Raw genomic sequence first — 18738 nt, 5'->3', positions numbered from 1 at the left:
CAATTTGTAGACAGTGTTGTTTTGTATTTTGAAAGGCTATAGAAAAAGGTTGAAATAAGGACATACAAATTGAACCTTAACTTGTATTACTTAGTACTAAGTAGTACTCAAAATTGTAAGTGATACAAGAACGCCTTATGTTATTATTTTTGTGATTGATCTGTATGTTCTAGTAGGCTACACAAAGTCAGATGCACATTTTAACATAATTTGGCCATCAAAGTTGGTCCCATCTTTATTTTTCTACAAAAATATTATCACATTAGAAAACACACTTTAAATGTACATTATTTCAGTTGACATTTTCATGTCAAATATATCATTATCTTTATCTCTCTGCATTGTATGTAAATATATCTGAAGAGTAAGAAGAAGGTCCAGCCAGCTGACATGGGTTGAGGTTGATAAGACGCCTGGCGGCCATCTTGTCTTCCTCTTGGTCATTCATTAGCCACCGTTAGCATCTTGGCGGGAGGGCAGAGAGTGTCTGAGATAAACAGCCATCCAGATGTTCCATACACCATCGTGATTATAAAAATAATACAACAAAATCAACAGTTATCTAATGGTGCCTGATTTACGAGTTCAAAGTTCCTTGAAAATGTTTCTGTGACCTTTTTTGATTTTTTTAGTGCAGTCTAGAGACAAAGGCATTGAGCGAGTCCATCCATCCATCCATGTCAAACCAGTTGATAGGTAAAGAGAAAAACACAACAAGGAATGTCTGCCAAGCCAGAATGCTAAAAGAAACACCTGCGGTAAATAAAAACATTTGCCAGCCCCACTCCACTCCACCAACAATCTCAAGACGACAGTTTATCATAAAATGATAAACTCAAGCAAAAAAATGGACAACTCAAGCAACTAGAGATTGATAATGGGCTGACTAACATAATGCAGGTTTAAGGCTGCAATCAGCAATTTCTGCTCGATCTTTGTTTAGATTAAATTGTGTTTGATTGAATCTTTGATGGTTCTCATGCGTTTGGATCTATAGCAGTGGTCAAACAAAGTCAACGTCAACAAATACATGAGAACCATGAGACTCGAAACACAATTGAATCAAAACCAAAATGGAAGCAAAAAAGAAAAGCACTTTATTAATTCACTTGTTCAACTGTGGTTGGACAGGTCATGGCCGAGGTGAATGTAAATATAATCTGATATAATGATAAAATTTACTCTTATCCGCCACTGACTAGCCCTTACGATTGTGTACACACCAACACTACCACTTAGCTTTCATGCGGTTCAGTTCACTCCCTGTGAAACATCCAGTCGTTCAGCTCCGTAGTTCACTTTCCGACTTGGATTTCAGCGAGGCTGAACCATCGCTGCAGTTTTGTTTCTAGAATGCCGGCTGTTTACCATGAGGAAATACACTTCAGGCTATATCTTCCTCATACCAGCGGCCCTAGGTATTGATTCTATCGACCAGATTTCTACTACGTTCCAAACGCACACAGATAGCAGTGGGTACTGGAATGCCAAAGTAATGCTTGGACAATGAAATGCATTTTGAGTCCATCAAACGGAATAGTAAATAAATAACAGCAAATCAACAACATAATTATACAACGTAGGAGAACACATTTTCTCTGGCGGTTCAAACCGAGTGTCCCCCTCGCTCCCGGCCAATGAGGCGCTTGTCCTGTCCTCGCTCCCGTCCAATGAGGCGCTCGTCCTGTCCTCGCTCCCGTCCAATGAGGCGCTCGTCCTGTCCTCGCTCCCGGCCAATGAGGTGCTTGTCCTGTTCTCGCTCCCGGCCAATGAGGCGCTCGTCCTGTCCTCGCTCCCGGCCAATGAGGCCCTCCCCCTCCCCCCACTCTCGGCGACTCGCCCCCTCTGACTTCCCGGGTTGTCAGTTCGACGCCTCGAGTCCTCCGGCTCTTGTCATCATAGCGGTGTGGAGCCGAGGGCCAATAGGAGCGTCCAGAGCGGGGGGAGGAGCCAGAGGGGGGTTGAAGGAAAGGAACGGACCCCAGGCGGGGAGGCCGTGTCGGAGGTGCACGAGCACACCTCGTAGCCGTTCTCCGCGTGGTCGGGCAGGTGCCGGCCGTCGTCCGCGGCGCTCTTGCTGTCGGCGTTGGGAGAGTCCGACTGCATCTCGGTGCAGTGCAGCCACTCCTTGGCGATGAGCCGCGGGAACCCGGCCTCCACCTCCATGTCGCTGGCCAGCACGCGCCAGTACTCCTTCCCTTTGAAGAAGTAGGAGGAGCCTGGATAGGAGAAGGAGAGCACAGAGCAGCCAGGGGTCAGGGGTCGTTGTGTAAGAAGAGGGATAACAAATGCGGGCACAGAATACTCAATCGATTCTCTTGGTGTTACACGGACGGAGTAGTAAGGAGCACGTTCACTATTTTCTCAAAAAGACCAAAAACCCATTCTGAAAGTTCTGAAAAATAACTTGGAAAAAGAACACATTTGGGTTAAAGACTTTGCTCAAAACACGTCCTTAGCCAGTTAATGCCTCCCAAAAAGTTTGAAGTTGAAGTTGAAGTTTGAAGTTGAAAAGAGTTGAGATTGACAATCATTCTCATTCTGACTCCTCTTTTCCTCAAGAGAAACTCCACTCTCTGCAGGTTTCTTTGGCTCTCCACTTCATCGCATCTGTATGGATGGGTGGGTGTCTTCAAATGTGTCACTGGCATACAGTGTTCGTATATATGAAAAGATGCAGACACACACTGTCTCTCTTTCTCTCTCTCTGTCTCTCTGTCTGTCTCTCTCTCTCCCTCCCACACATGCACTCACCCTAGCCAGGATATTTTATATGCTGTTCAAACAGGCTCATGGCTAAATACCTATTCATGACTAAATACCCCACGTCTGCATATACTTTGGATCCTGCTATAATTGACATGCAGGGGGTTCAATGCAGTCCATTTATATTGTATCTAAAGGTCTCCTTTCCACCACAACGGCACACAAATGTTAGTTTGATAACACCTAAAATGACAGTGGTGACGGAACACACGATAGAGTAACATGACATTTTCATGACATTTAAAGTGATAGTGATGTGCTGTAATGAAGACGGATTACGTTGTCTCTGAAGTTGTATGTGAAGCAGGGAAAGAGGTTATACGCTGGTCAGAGATTGGAGATACGCCTGCGAGGGACGCCCTGGGGTCCACTAAATGCCATACTTACAATCTCTCCTAGTATCTCACTCCATCCTGAGGTGTGATTACATCTTCCCATTTTCCCAAACTTTCTTCATATGTCTTCCTCTCTCTCTCCCTCTGTCTTCCTATCTCTACCACTCAGCCTTGTCACCCTGCACCATAGAGAACAGAGGCTTTGAAGTGGCTCAACTTTCTAGGCCTTAAGGTGTGTGTGTGTGCGTGCGTGCATGCACATGCAAAACAAGCTATTCTGTTGCTTTGTGCTCATGCATATGCAGGTTTGTGACAGATGGGGAAACATGCTGTTTCTTTAGCGTTTGGCCTGTTCTCTCTCTCACTCACACACACACACACACACACACACACACATACACACACACACACACACACACACACACACACACACTCTAAGAGGCTCAAAACCTAAGAAGCTGGAACACCTGAGCAGGTTAGGAGCTTCGACACATGAATCATGGGGAGATACTACAGGTGAGACATGAACTAGAGAACACGATGGAGGCTTGGCTCTCCAGCGAGGAGCACAGATTAAGTATAGCTCTCGAGTCATCACTTTTTGCACAAGCCAGTACCCAAAGAGAATATATTTTCTTCTTTTAGACACAAGTTATTCATGAGCAGGCAGGGGTTTCTTCCTGAAGGAAATAAGCTGCAGACATCGGGGTTCAAAGACACAGAACCATGGGGCTGAGACCCGGCTGAACGGTGCTCCCAACACCGTGAACGATGGACGACTAAATATGGATATTCCGGGCACACCACTGCTGCTGCAGGCTGTTGCAGGCGGTAGCGGCAATTTTAATTTTAATTTTGAAGAGCACAACAATAAAGCAGTCATCTGAATTCAGCAACAATTTAACCAAATGATTATTCATTTTTGATGAATCTATATTGTGTAATTATTTGCACAAACAATGCTTTTTGATATTCATAAGCAAAAACATGCAGTTGAACTCAATCTGTAGTTGGACTGCTTGTATATTTGTTTGAAAGAATTTTGTGATGTTTAATAATGATAAGCTTCTTGTTGGGCTTAGTCCATGCCCAAACCTGGCCCAAAATATACTGAAAGAATTATACTGGAAAATGACCACAATCTTGTTCAGTGTCTCTATTCTTTGGCTATGTTTGTTGGACAAAGAAGGATAAATATAGAGCCAATTTTCACAGCTGGGTTTAACAAAAGACTAAAGAGAGAGAGTAAATAATTCAATCTGTATGTTTTTGTATTCAGACTCAACAGTATTTAACATTATATTTACCATTATACTCAACATACTATTTAACACAGTATTCAACATGATATTTACCACTATACTCAACATGCTATCAAACACAGTATTAAACGCCCACCCACCGTCGGACCACCTCATGGCGTCGTCCAGGTTGGGGGGCAGCCCCTTCCAGAGCGAGGCGTCTTTGGGGTACCCCGGGTCCATGCGTCGCAGGTGGTCGTCGTAGCGCCAGTAGTGGGCGCCCTGGAAGAAGTAGGTCTTGTCGTTGTGCGGCCAGACGAAGGCGGCGTCCACGCCCTCCACGGGCAGGCCGAAGTCACTGATTGGTCGAGGGTAGCCCTCCTCCACGTTGTTGTCTTTGAAGACCCAGTACTGCAGACCTGGGAGGGGGGGGGGAGAGGGGGAAGTTTTTTACTTTAGAAATGAAGAGTTATGAGAATTGGACGACTGGTCGGCTTAGCTCAGGAGGTAGAGCGGGTTGACACCCAACCCTAACTGCTCCTGACGTGATGGCTGTCGCCTTGCAGGGTTGACTCATCCGTGAATGTGTGTACTAATGGTTGTAAGTCACTTTGGATAAAAGTGCGCTAAATGCCCTGAAGGTAAAGAGTTATTCAAGAGATAATCAGGAGATCTGGATCATGGCTTTGGACCTTGGGAACTGATATTACAATTCCTCTGCCTTCGCTTACATAGAAATTAACCTGCTTCATTCAAGTTGTCACCTGCCCCATATAATAATAATAGATTTTCTTGATTTATATAGCACAATTCATACTAATACCAATGTTTTTATGACTGTATTTTTGAGAACTTAGAAGACAAGCATTTGCATACATTGGGGCTCAAGCAGTTGACAAATTGGGTTAAACAGTCCGCAATGTAGGCCGTGACCAAAGTCATTCAGATCTTTGTAGACAAGTAGAAGTACTTTAAAGGGCCCAGGAGAAGGGGTGTGACAGTAGTCGAGTCTAATTGAAACAAAGGCGTGAACAGGTTGTCATGCCTTTATAGATTGTGAACGATCCTTGACAAATCACTGTTCATTGCTTTCACTCATTCTCATTTGAAGCATTGCCAAAGGTTATCCTGACTCTCGTTTCCTACAAGGAGACAAACCTCAGCAGCAATGCTACCTTGATCATAGTCAGATAGAACATCCGGTGTGATTAAGTTGTCGACAAACGGTTGCCATGGTGACTCATACCGGATTAAACTCTGCTCTGGAATTGCCCGACAGACTTCTCTTATTCAGACAGAGCCATCGATTCATCTTGTGGTCGCTGACTTGCAAAGGAGAGTAATAGCTGGCTAATGAGGTACATCGCTCAACTCTACCGGAAGGCTGACGTCATGACGACACCGTGCCTAGCAACGCTCCCTACTCATGTGATGGCCTTGAGCACCCTGTCCTGCCGTGGAGCTGATAAGGGCTAACCCTTCGCTGGCCTTTTCCTTTGTCTCTATAGGAATATACCGGAATATTTAATGTCTGCTTTCTACTGAAAAAGAAAGAGACACAGAGGCAATCGCCACAGGCTGTTTTGTTGCATTTATTCTCTTGAAGTTCAGGAGTTCATACTGTAATTGGCGTTGGTACTGTTGACCTACTCAACCCCAAATAGAGAGAGAGAGAGAGAGAGAGAGAGAGAAGGTCTTGACCGCGTTAGATGAAGGGACTCCATGTTAAGCCAGTGCAGTGTGTGCACCTTTGAAGAAGACAATCTTGTGGTCCCCAGGCCTCTCGTACACGGCGTCCAGGCCTTCCAGGTTGGCAGGCAAACCCCTCCAGAAGCGCTGGATCTGGGCCGGCCGCAGAGACACCAGGTGCTTCTCCCTGGTCAGCCTCCAGAAGAACTTGCCTGTAAAGTGCGCATCCACGCACATGCACGCACACACACACACACACACGGACGCACACGTATCAAGACAGATACACGCACACACACACACGGCCAGACACACACAAACACACACACACACGCGGACGCACACGTATATGCACAGATACACGCACACACACAGCCATGCACACACACACACACACACACACACACACACGCACACACGCACACACACACACAAACAAACAAACAAAATAAATTACATTTATTAATTAATACAAAGTTTCCATTCCATTTCAAAATACCCTTTTAACATCCAGGGTAAAGAAAACCTGCATTAGAGCTTTATCAGGTAACATAGATAAACAAAAAATTGTGTTTCATGTTTCAGGAGGAACTTAGAAGAGAAGAGATGTGGTCAAAAATTCCATTAATCACCTCAGAGACTTTTGTTTAAGGTCACCATGCTTGTTAGCTAGCGGAATATGCTTAAAGGACTGTGACTTGCCAAGATCAATGTTTATTATTCATTGATGTTCCTCTATAATAAGACAAACAAAGCCAAACTTGGATCTAATTAATGTGATCGCTATGAAGAAAGTTAAGGCAGATATCCATTCATCTCGTTCCGTTAATCTAGATTAATTCCAACTGCTTCTATGAGTCATATCCCTTGCATTACTGGATGATGAAACACTGGAGATATCAATACAGGGTGGTGTTGAGTCTGAATGTGTTGCGGATGTTTGGTTTGGCCACTCTCTGGAATATGAAAAACCATCTTATTTCACCCAGCTTTATAATGTTTACTTCCTTTGTACTGTATTGTCTACTGTAGTACTGTATTATCTATAAGATAATCACAAACAGTGAAGGATAACATGCACTCCTCTTCAAGGAGAATACCCAGTGGTTTGTTAGCACAAGAAAGAAGTCTTAAGAAAACACAGAAAACGCTCCAGAAATGCTAATCTCCCTCTTAGCTCGCTTGCATTCCCTCCCACTCACTTAGCCTCAGACCTAAATTCCGGTCTTCCCACCATACTGCTCTCGATCCCCTGGTGGGTGGGTGTACCTTTAAAAAAGAAGGCCTCTCCTCTGATCTGGGCCACGGCATCAAACTGGCTGGTGCATCTGTCCGGGGCATCCCGCGCATACCTGGGGGCCATGTGAGAGAGAGAGAGAGAATAGAGAGAGAAGAGAGAGAGAGAGAGAGAGAGAGAGAGAGAGAGAGAGAGAGAGATGATGGAGGAGAGGGTGGGGAAGGAGAGAGAGAATGCATCAGGATGATCAATGAGAGCAGAGAGCAAATCAAACAGGTCGACCCCTCTCTTTTGATATGTTCCTCAATCTTAACTTTGAAACTGTTGAAAGGATTACAGACCACTTTTTTACAGAATACCCGTTCTTTCTTTCGACGGGAGAAGACGAAAGGGGACTTTGGTCTTACGTCGAGGATACATTGAGGAGAATACATGGAGCACCTGGGGATTATAACAATCCCTCATTTGTTCCCTCCACTTTTCCCTCAACAGCCAGTTTCTTTTAGGGGATTATTTAGTTCCCATATTCACCTTGTTCATGACAAATTCCACGTAGTCATTTTGACGACCTGTTGCAAACAATTGCACAAAGCACTTTTCGTGTACGATCTCAACCTATTATAAAACAGAATTTAGCATAACATATCACATTATTTAAAATGGTATAATATGAGTACACATGAAATCGCATTATATCACATGATTTAGCATGATAAAACATGTTACAACACGACTCACGCATCTCTTTATTTAACATGTTATCACATGATTAACATCCCTTCCATAATTCATATTAATAGAGATATATCACATAGATATATACAGAGAATATATCACAGAAATAAGCTACACCCTGAGTCAAACTTGAGAAAGTCTGTCGGTTTGTTTACGTCCACGTTGTTCATCCGATTTTGACTCCACCATGGTGAGAGACGATGACATCATCTGAGTCATGTCAGGTGCCTTGGAGCACTTGTCTCTCGCTCTCCTGACTCAAGTAATTTCAATCAGACTCGGCCTGACTGACAACAACAACAACAACATTAATAAACCACAGGGCTATAAACCAAGGCTCCTACTGTGAGTCAACAACAAAGACCTTTGTTCACTGCCCTCATTAACGCCTCTGTTCAACTTTTACCACAAACACAGACACACACGCACACTAGGCATGGGTGAAACAATTCTTTTCCGGGAATCAGTTCTTTGAGTTCCCTTCACTCACAAATCATTCGTTTGATTTGTTTGTTCAGTTTGTTAAGTCATATGGTCTGTTACGTCATTTGGCAGGGAATCTCAGGTGTCTGGCCTCACCACTTTGCTTTTAAATATGAGGTACGCCCGCAAATGGAGCCTTTAAAACACCAGAAGGTCTCAGGCTGTGACGGTGCCCGGGAAGACAGCTAATTTCTCTAGCTTTAGCCTACAACGCCGCTCGAGCATTACACGTGTGTGATTTTGAGAAGAATAGCCCAAGCTGCCTCAACCACCATGAGAATGTTTTAGACTCAATCAATATAAAGTCGAGGGGAGACAAAGCTCTGTTCGTTTGTATCTTTTATTTATGTGTCCATATTTTTGTTTTATGTTTAAAAAAAAAAAAAAATCTGTTCTCTTGTTTTGGGAATCAGTTCTCGTCCTTCACCTTCGGGATTTGTTCGTTCTGACCGAATCATTCGCAAATCGCCCATGCCAAACGCACACGCATGCACAGACACACACAGGAATTTTAAGTACTTCTCATGAAAGTTTTCGGATGAAAGTAGGAGAATAGTGTTGGTCTGTGTCCATGTTTACCAGCTAGATAATACTTGTGTACCAATGCAGCAGCACATTCTATTTAATATCTGAGAGATGTTTCGCATGACTCCCATAAGATCAGTCTCCAGTGGGAGAAGAGGAGCAGCGGGTCACGTCTTTTCTGATTCTGAGTGCCATCTTGTGTCTTAAAAACAGTGGGGCTGTTCAGACACTGGGCTGCAACAGTCCAATAAACACAAAGGGGACCAACAGAGGGAAACACATCACGCGCCTGACCTGGGTGTCCGCCGCCCTCACACACACATACACGCACACACACACACACACACACACACACATTTGGAGACATGCCTCCTATCGCAACCCCCCCCCCCCAACACTCCATGACCCCCAGGGCACAGTGTTAAAGCGAGAAACACAGTCCGCTGACCCCACCAGAGACAGAGACACAGAGAGAGAGAGAGAGAGAGAGAGAGAGAGAGAGAGAGAGAGAGAGAGAGAGAGAGAGAGAGAGAGAGAGAGAGAGAGAGAGAGAGAGACACACACACACACACAGAGACAGAGAGAGACACACAGAGAGACAGAGAGAGAGAAACACAGAGAGAGAAGGACACAAAGACAGAGAGAGAGAGAAACACACACACAGAAAGACAGAGAGAGAGAGAGAGACAGCGAGAGTGAGAGATAGCGAGAGTGAGAGAGGGAGAAAGAGAGAGAGAGAGAGAGAGAGAGGGAGTGAGGAAGAGAGAGAGAGTGAGACAGAGAGAGCGAGAGAGAGCGAGAAAGTGAGAGAGAGAGAGAGAGTGAGAGAGGGGGGGAGAGAGGAAGAGAGAGTGAGAGAGAGAGAGAGTGAGAGAGAGGAGGGAGCTGTGCAAATATAAAAGAAAGAGCTGGCTACATTGTTCAACACCATGTGCAGCTCATCTGGAAGGAGACATCTGGACGTGAGGCTGACAGGCTGAAATACTACCTCAGGTGTTATTGTCACGACACTCCATCTGTCTTACCGACTGAGTACTAACCCCACATCTGATATGTTTTTACTCAATGCACTGTGTGTGTGTGTGTGTGTGTTTTAATGTCTTACTGATAGTACACTGTGTGCATGTTTGTGTGTGTGTGTGTGTGTGTGTGTGTGTGTAAATGTTTGTGTGTGTGTGTGGTACTCACAGTACAGTACTGTGTGTGTGTGTGTGTGTGTGTGTGTGTGTGTGTGTGTGTTTGTGTGGTACTCACAGCACTGTGTGTGTTTTAATGTCTTACTGATGGTACAGTGTGTGTGTGTGTGTGTGTGTGCGTGCGTGCATGTGTGTGTGTGTTACTCACAGTACTGTGTGTGTGTGTGTGTGTGTGTGTGTGTCTTGTACTCACAGGACGGTGGATCTGTTGTCGGGGAGGTCCAGCAGGACGGGGGGTTCCTCCGTGTCGGGGGGGCTTCCTGGTTCCTGGGTGTGGGAAACAGAGTCCCGGACCCCTGAGAGACACCAGGAGGGGAGGTCGTCAATCACATGCCAGCGGGCTCCTGTCATCACCCCAACAGCCAATCACAAGCCCCGCCAGTGTTGTCATCCATCTCTCCTCCCTCACCGTGTGCATCAGTTCATAAGTCCAAGGATAAAAAATGCTTTCGAATTTTCACGTTTAAGCTATATATTTGTGTCTTAAATATAGGGCCAAGAGTCAATCAACATTAATATATATCCTAGGCATATGAAAACTTTGTTTTCACACGTTTCACATGAGAGACACTGTGGCCTTTCCAGATTAATTACTAAACAATGACCAAAAAAACAACCAACATAATAACTACGCTTCCAAAAGGAGGCTATCATTGCAGTGTACAAGCCCTATACAACATGAGCCGAAAGACACAGCCCCACTACATCCGGGCCACATGTGTTTTGCTCGGCTTAAACAATACGATTATAGTTATTTTTTGGGTCACGCAACAAAATAAGAACAAAGATTTGCACAATGTGTGTGCTCATAGCTATAGTCTGGACCACGCTGTGATGTATGTTATTCATGCTAAATGTATTAAGCACTGTGGACTGTATCACCGGCCAGCTGTTTTATGTAGATCATGCAGTCTACGGATGTCCACCGGGGGAGCTCCAGACCTCCATATTCACACTCCCCTCTCATTCTTCACATCAGAGCCTGTGCTGCCAAACCACGCAGCGTCAACATGTTGTGTGTTCAACGGTCCACTTCCTATGGGTCAGAATTCTAAATGATTCAACTACATTCAATTCTTAATTAAATCTACAAGAACCTCCTCCACCTTCCTGCCCTACGACCTCCAATTTAGCTCTGTAAAGCTCTGTATAGTCTCTCCTTTTCTCTTCATCTTTCTGTCTTACTCTCTCTCCCCCTGTCCCATTAGAATCCTCATCTCTGAAGGTCTCTCTCTCTCTCCCTCTCTCATTAGTCAAAGCTCTGAAGGTCTCTCTCTCTCTCCCTCATTAGTCAAAGCTCTGAAGGTCTCTCTCTCTTTCTCTCTCTCTCTCATTAGTCTCCTCATCTCTGAAGGTCTCTCTACCACCAGTCTCTCTTTTCTCTGAGGTGTTCTGTATTAAGCAGCCCCCCACGCCACAAGGAAGGAACAATGAAACCTTAAAGCTTTCCAACGATATTTCTACAGCTGTGCTCATTAAGTCAATTCCCATTCATCCTTTCTTCCTACTCAGAGAGGAGAGAATTATGGTCCATGTTCTTCTATATTGTGTGTGTTTCTGTATTTATGTGTGTGTTTCTGTATTTGTGTGTGTGTGTGTGTGTGCCCTTTTTTCTTGTCCATGTATAGGACGCAGACAAAATTTAATATCGGTTCAAGAACTTTGAAAAGTAAACTTTGAAGTTCTTGTAAGCACGAACACAGTGTTCTCTTCTGAGCTGTGTTTGTGTTGGTGTGTGTTTGTGTGTGGATCAACATTACGCTGTCTGGGTGTTGGAAAATAAAGAACTTAAGAGAAACCCAACCACTGGGTCAGAGGAGCATTAGGAGAAGCACACAAACACAAAGACAGGTGGCTGTTAGACCCAAAAGCCGATGGATGACTTGACATTCTATAATTTAATCATTGTAATTGTTGTTTTCAACTGATAGATAGTCAGCCGATCGTTCTGAAACATAATATAGAGAAGGCAGTATAGGGGAGACAGATGCGTAATAATAATTTAACCAAACAGATTTAAAAGAGAATAGCTAGAGACACCTCATGACATTGTTAGCCTGTTCCCAAGACATACAACAATGCAAGAAAACCAATGTGATCAACCAGTAAAACAATTCAAAAATAACATTATTCTGTTAAATTGAAAGTCTTAAGTAGGGCTCTGTTTAAAGTGAGAGAGAGAGATCCAACATGACAATCTGGTGAAAATAATTTGAATAATTTTAGAAACCCTCTTCACTTTATTGTCATTATAAAAAGCTATATTAATGGAGTCAACTCCAGCGGGTTCCAATACCAAATCAAGCATACCCTTAATTCTGACGCAGAGAAATGATTTCTACATAGAAAATGATTTGGTGGCTGCCAAAATTATGCAGTACTATAATTTGGTATTTTAAAACAACAGCTTTAGACTTTGAGCTGTAAACAGCTGTTGTTTGGTTTTAATCATTGGTGGTTCATATTGCTTTCAGTTCAGATCAGAGATTGGCCTGAGATGGGCAACAAAGAATCACAAGATAACGTTCTAAAACTCGACCATTTGCCATTAAGGTACAGCCTTCTGCGGCTATTGTAGCGACAGAGGCACTGTGCTTATGCTTACTTACAGTTGTTGGAAGCTGCCGATACATGTGCTCATCCAAAAACAAAAATACAAACTTAAGGGACGTTTTTTTCCCCTGGAGAGACTGATGAATGATAACGCTGGGTTCCTTGGCAAATATTCAAATATGTCCCCTTATTTGTATTACATCCCGCAAACAAATCCCTGTTGTGGATGGATGTGTCAATACTGTCCAATCCGCTCTTAAATTAAGATTTGAAAATGAAAATCTCTAGACTCTATCAGCAGTTTTCTCCTATATTTCTTTAGGCCTTTGATTTAGGCCTATGATTTATTTGTTTATTTTACTTGTTGCGCAATTGGTTATCTCTTTGATCAGTTTAATTTGTCAACCTATTCATTGTAAAACACATCATTCTATCGTCTAAAACAGTGTTTCTCAAATGGGGGTACTTTGGAGTACTGCAGGTGGTACAAAAAAAATATATATATATGCTTTTTTTTCCCCCAGAGCAAGTTTCAATTCTTAAAGCTAAATTAAGAATATTTGCACCCTTTTAATGTTTGTGTTTACACTGCCAAATAGAACACACATACATTATTTACGTTCATTACATTTTCTATCTCCCAAAAATGTTTTGCGCCAGTGAAAAGCTGAAAGTATGTGCAGTGCACTTTCGGCTTTTCTGTATTCGGTCGTCACGTCAAGATAGTACGGATATCACGTCCTTCTCAGGCAGTGTGGGTCTGCGTACCATAGAGCTGCCACACGCGGACCTTGTCCTCGTAGGGCAGGTCGTACTTCAGGGGGTCTCCCACGGGCCCCTGGTAGTACGGCCTCATGATGGACTCCAGGGCTGAGGTGTGGACCAGCCCGATGGCGTGGCCAAACTCGTGGACCGCCACCGCAAACAGGTCCATGCCGTGGGTGTCTGGAGGGAGAGAGGGGGTGGAGAGAGAGAGAGAGAGAGAGAGAGAGGGGGTGGAGAGAGAGAGAGAGAGAGAGAGAGGGGGTGGAGAGAGAGAGAGGGGGGGTGGAGAGAGAGAGAGAGAGAGCGAGAGAGAGAGAGAGAGAGAGATGGCGTGGAGAGAGAGAGAGAGAGAGAGCATGCGTCGTTGGGTAAGAGCGTTATAATGAGTGATTTCGTAAGACAAAACGCACCACACACCATTGCATTATACTGTAAGTGTCGGATGCAGCCAACATTAACCGCTCCCCAACCGGCGCTCCCCACATCCACACACACCTTGGCAGAAGAAAATACAGTTGGCGTCGAAGCACTTTGTGTTGTCATCGAGGGACAACTAGAAAGAATGGAGTTCGGAGCACAGTGGAGCGTTCACTTGTGGACGTTTCCAGTATTTTTCTTATTTTAGTTAGAATTAAAAAAATTATTGTAGAAAACTATGTTCAAGATCATAGGAGACATACTAACGTTCCAAACCAAAAATAGAATATTGGGTTCACTGGCACTTTGATGTAGCACAAATATTAATATGGATACCAGTATCAACACTACTACTACTACCACTATCGTGCTGGTAAAGGAAGTACATTGAATCATCTTGAATCTCAAACTCATCTATATATGCTTGAAAATCAAGAGGCACTGTGGGCTTCCAGGTTTTATTTGCCGGACACGGGCAAGGTGTCAGGTGAGATAACCATGGTAATGTGGTCGGAGCACCCAGACTACCAATCAAAATGAAACACCTTTAAGGTCTTAGAGCAGATATGTCCACAGCCCGGACAAACAGCGACCCAGTGAAAGCTTCAGGGAACCTCGTTTGTCCGGGCTCTTTGAAGCAGCACGAAACCTGTGGCTTTGGGAGATTTCATTCAGACGTTCCAAAAAACGCTGGGCTAGTGTGCCGGCATGTTACTGTTTGCTAGCTTAGCATTCCCCATGGTGGTTTGGGCTCAAGCCTTATGGTTTGCTGTGAGCCTTTAGCTCGGCTCCTTGGGCCAGGAAAACCCCATCGCGCCGGAGATCAAGAGGGAAACAGCGGTGAACAGGGGACAGGCGAGCGTGACCACAGCGGCTGTTATACACGGGTGCACACAAAAGGAAGTAGGGAGCAGGGCTTCCTGTTTGTAGGCTCATCGCTGTGGTAGCGCTCGGTAGCTCACTCACAAGAGGGAGGGAGAGAAAGAGAGACACACACACACACAGACACACACACACACACACACACACACACAATAAGGAAGCTACAGAGTAGTAGAGATGCAATATGTTTTCAGCAGCAACAGATCTTATCTGGGTTTTTTGACAACCATACTCATTGTGTGTTACAGCAGATGCCGTAGATACAGTGGATGAATCACATTTCGGGACTAACTGCTCTAGTCAAAATCAATCAGAGATTATCTTCATATATTTTTATATCTAATTTGGAAAATTGTTTATAAAAAACATGATTGTTATTGGTATGATCCAATTCTTGCTGTTCCCAAAGCGATTTCTATCACGGAAAGCCAAGGAACGTTTGTGGGTGATCAACACCACACAGAAAACCAAAACACTTTTAGGGGAGTGGGGGGTCTTCAAAAAAGAAAATACTGTCAAACCACTGCACAGATCATCAAGTACTCTTTCTATCAAGCTCTCAGCAACATGGAACTCGGGCGCCAGGATGGGTTTTATTGAGAGTTTTATTTGAATGTCTTTTCAATTAATGTAGAATGATTTCATTAAATTTATTACAATGGACAGCAGCCATCACTCAACCAGCTGGCTGTTTGGCTAAATGGGTCGTTTAACGTTTGGCTGGCTCTGCTCAAAATGTCCAGTAACAATAGAACACTCACTATATTCTGATTAAACATGGCCTTGGAGTTACTTAATTTAAGGTCATACTGAGAGCAACGGTACATGTTTTGCCCAGAGTTGCATTTGTTTAAGTTACCCTTCTTGAGCTCCGTGAGTCAGATAATAAGCTAAGACACATTATTCCCTAGTAGAAGCATGACTTTGTACTGGTCTTTTCAAAGTATCCCGTGAAGTCATCGCGACATCATTAATAGATTCATACGTCAACAAAATTAAAATATCTGCCAATCCAAAAATATGGATCTGCATGACTTCCAGACCAAGTCCTTCTCACCTCCAGCCTTCTGGATCGACTTTCATTATTAAAGTCTCTCCCCTCCTTTCCCCACTAAACTCCCCCATTCACCTCCAGCACCGCTCTGGTTCCAGCTCCAACCCCATAGAAACCAGTCCCTGTGGCCCCATCCATCAGTAGGCTGAACACCTCGCACACAGAAGGAAGAACCAGTGTAGAGGCACCACCACCCTGCTGCCTCTACTCCGTCTCCCCCCCCCCCATGTCCAGATCTTGACCAGGTGGGGTCTAATTGGAGCAGATAGGGCTGTCCCGTGACACATGGTCTACAACCTTGACAGGCAGCGGTGGTGGGGAGGTTCTGGCCCCCAACACTGGCCCAGCTGTGGGTAGTCTGGCTGGCTGATGCCCCCCGACACCCTGCCCCCCTGACGGCCATACCCTTTGGACAGGAGGGTGATGTAGTGGGTGTCAAACACAACCCAGGAATCTCATTGCAGGACGCCATGGCGGCATAGGTCGCTGAAATGTGAGCTGGGAACTGGATCCCGAACACCACCGGGAGCGCGTTTCAGCAGCGCACTACGACCTCTCACCTTTCACCTTGGTGACTGGGAGACGTTTGCGAGGGGGGGGCAACAGGCAGTAAATTAATTTTACCACAGGGCTCTCTGGGATGGTGGACAGTTCTCCTCTCCGGGGTGAAATGAGATGAGGTGAGGGGAGGAGAGGTGAGGTGAGGGGAGGGGAGGTGAAATGAAGAGAGGAGGGGAGGTGAGGGGAGGACAGGGGAGGAGAGGGGAGGGGAGGTGAAATGTGGGGAGGGGAGGTGAAATGTGGGGGAGCAGAGGGGAGGGGAGGTGAAACGAAGAGAGGGGGGGGAGGGAGAGGGGAGGTGACACGAGGAGGGAAGGAGAGGTGAGGGGAGGGGAGATGAGAGGAGATTGGTGAGTTACGGTGAGCTTAAACATTGTGAGGGGAGTTGAGATCTATAGCATCTTCACAATAACATCATTATATACAGCAACCAAGGTTAGTGTAGTCATGGTGACACTAACAACCTTAGGCCCTGCATTCACACGCTGGTCCAGTAGACACCTGTTGGTCTTTCTCTACCTCCTTTAAAAGGAGAACCAAACCTGCCCTCTGCTGCTTTTGACAGGTGTGTCACGTCGATGCGTCGTCAGCAGGTACGGGGTAAAAATGTACTTTCTACAAAAACTCAACATTTTTGTAAGCACTCTGCATAATTAAGTGACTTTATTTAATGTTGCAGATAAACCTGGAATGAAGACTTTATATTGTCTGGACCGAAAAGTGAATTCATTTGTAATTAAAATGCTCAGCCATGCCTTGCTTGCTGATATCTCCTTTGTTTTTATTTGGAAATAATCCCCTAGAGACTCAGTATCTCTGAGAGGTTTACTTTTATAATCAGAAGTTTTAACACGGCTAGACAGTTTTTTTTAATTACAATGGACAGACGGTGGACAGATGGAGAGAGGAGGGCAGGAGATGTCGAGAGATGCAGTCAAGAGAAGACGGAATTCATCACAAGCTAGACTTGCTACGTCGAATGTATGGAATATTGAAACATGAATACATATATGTAAGAATAGATACAATACTAGTATTCAGGCCATTAGCTGAGAGAAGGAACACGAGTTGGACGTCTGAAAGCTAGAGTGCTACGTTTGATTCATACAGCTTTGAAAGAACAGACTCCAGACAATTTTCCGACATCTATTTCCACTTTGATTTGATCTATTCTGAACACTTTCGTCAGTGCCTCATGTTTCAGATCGCTTCACATGTCTGTGGGAGTTCTTGGGGTCAATTCCTGACACTGTGCCTCGGCTTCATCCTTCACCTTCAACACCGCCACTCCCAAGACACACACACACACACACACACACACACACACACACACACACACACACACACACACACACACACACACACACACACACACACACACACACACACACACACACACACACACAAATCTCTCCCTCCCACTTTTTATTCTTGATTTCTCAAAGTGACAGGATGGACAGGATATTCAATCTCAGAGTCAATAGCATAAACACAGCCCGAAGTACATTTATGAGACACAGGAAACAAACAGCGCACACGCACACACACACACACACACACACACACACACACAGACCGACCCACGCACCAACAAAGACACACACAAACACACAGACACATACACCCACAGACCGACACCCCTACCCACCCACCCAAAGACACACACACATCCCCATCCACACCCCCACCCACCCATCCCTACACACACACACACACACACACACACCCATCCACCCACCCCACCCAAACACACACACACCTCCCACCTACCCACCCAAACACACACACACACACACACCCACACACGCATCCCCACACACACACACACACACACATCGTGCCACCCATCCCTTCAGCTCACCTGGGGACCTGAAGGTCCACGCCTCGTCGTCGTCAAAGTGCGTGTCCCCGGCCGTGAAGCGCTCGCCGGGGAAGAAGGCGTGGGCCACGGTGCCCCCCGGCCCGTCGAAGGGGTAGCCGTCGTCGTGGTCCGCCTTGGTGAAGTCGATCTGGATGTCGGCGTCGGAGCCCGCCACCTCGTGGAAGTTGAGCGGGGCGATGTCACTCCACACCTTCAGCGCGTAGTGCATCAGCGCCCGCACCGTGTCCCGCCCCAGCAGCGCCGACTCCTTGGGGAACGTCCTCACCCTTTTGGGGCGGGGGGGCGGACGGGGTGGGGGTCGGAAAGGGGGTGGGGGGGGGGGGGGGTGGGGGGGAGAGACAGAGGGGGAGACGCGGGGTCAGAGTGGTGTGACGGACCCCCCCTTTGCACTCCCTATTTGGTGGTAGCTGGTGTGAC

General features: G+C 45.5%; 1 protein-coding gene across 1 annotated transcript in view; it reads right to left on the bottom strand.

Moving 5' to 3' along the window:
- Window positions 1-1896: 1896 nt before the first annotated feature.
- LOC311367446 (matrix metalloproteinase-17-like) overlaps window positions 1897-18738 on the bottom strand; it is a gene marked incomplete at both ends in the record, with an annotated part of 57038 nt that continues 40196 nt past the window's right edge. Inside the window, 7 exons of the mRNA XM_084486294.1 lie at window positions 1897-2219; window positions 4504-4761; window positions 6091-6243; window positions 7301-7383; window positions 10401-10503; window positions 13529-13705; window positions 18301-18587. Coding sequence (XP_084342420.1) covers window positions 1897-2219; window positions 4504-4761; window positions 6091-6243; window positions 7301-7383; window positions 10401-10503; window positions 13529-13705; window positions 18301-18587 — 1384 coding nt within the window. The remainder of the gene's footprint in view (window positions 2220-4503; window positions 4762-6090; window positions 6244-7300; window positions 7384-10400; window positions 10504-13528; window positions 13706-18300; window positions 18588-18738) is intronic.

Source organism: Micromesistius poutassou (genome assembly GCF_964030765.1).
Source record: "Micromesistius poutassou genome assembly, chromosome: 22".
Taxonomy (NCBI): domain Eukaryota; kingdom Metazoa; phylum Chordata; class Actinopteri; order Gadiformes; family Gadidae; genus Micromesistius; species Micromesistius poutassou.
The sequence above is the reverse complement of the archived record's forward strand: the minus strand, read 5'-3'. Positions and strand labels throughout refer to the sequence as shown.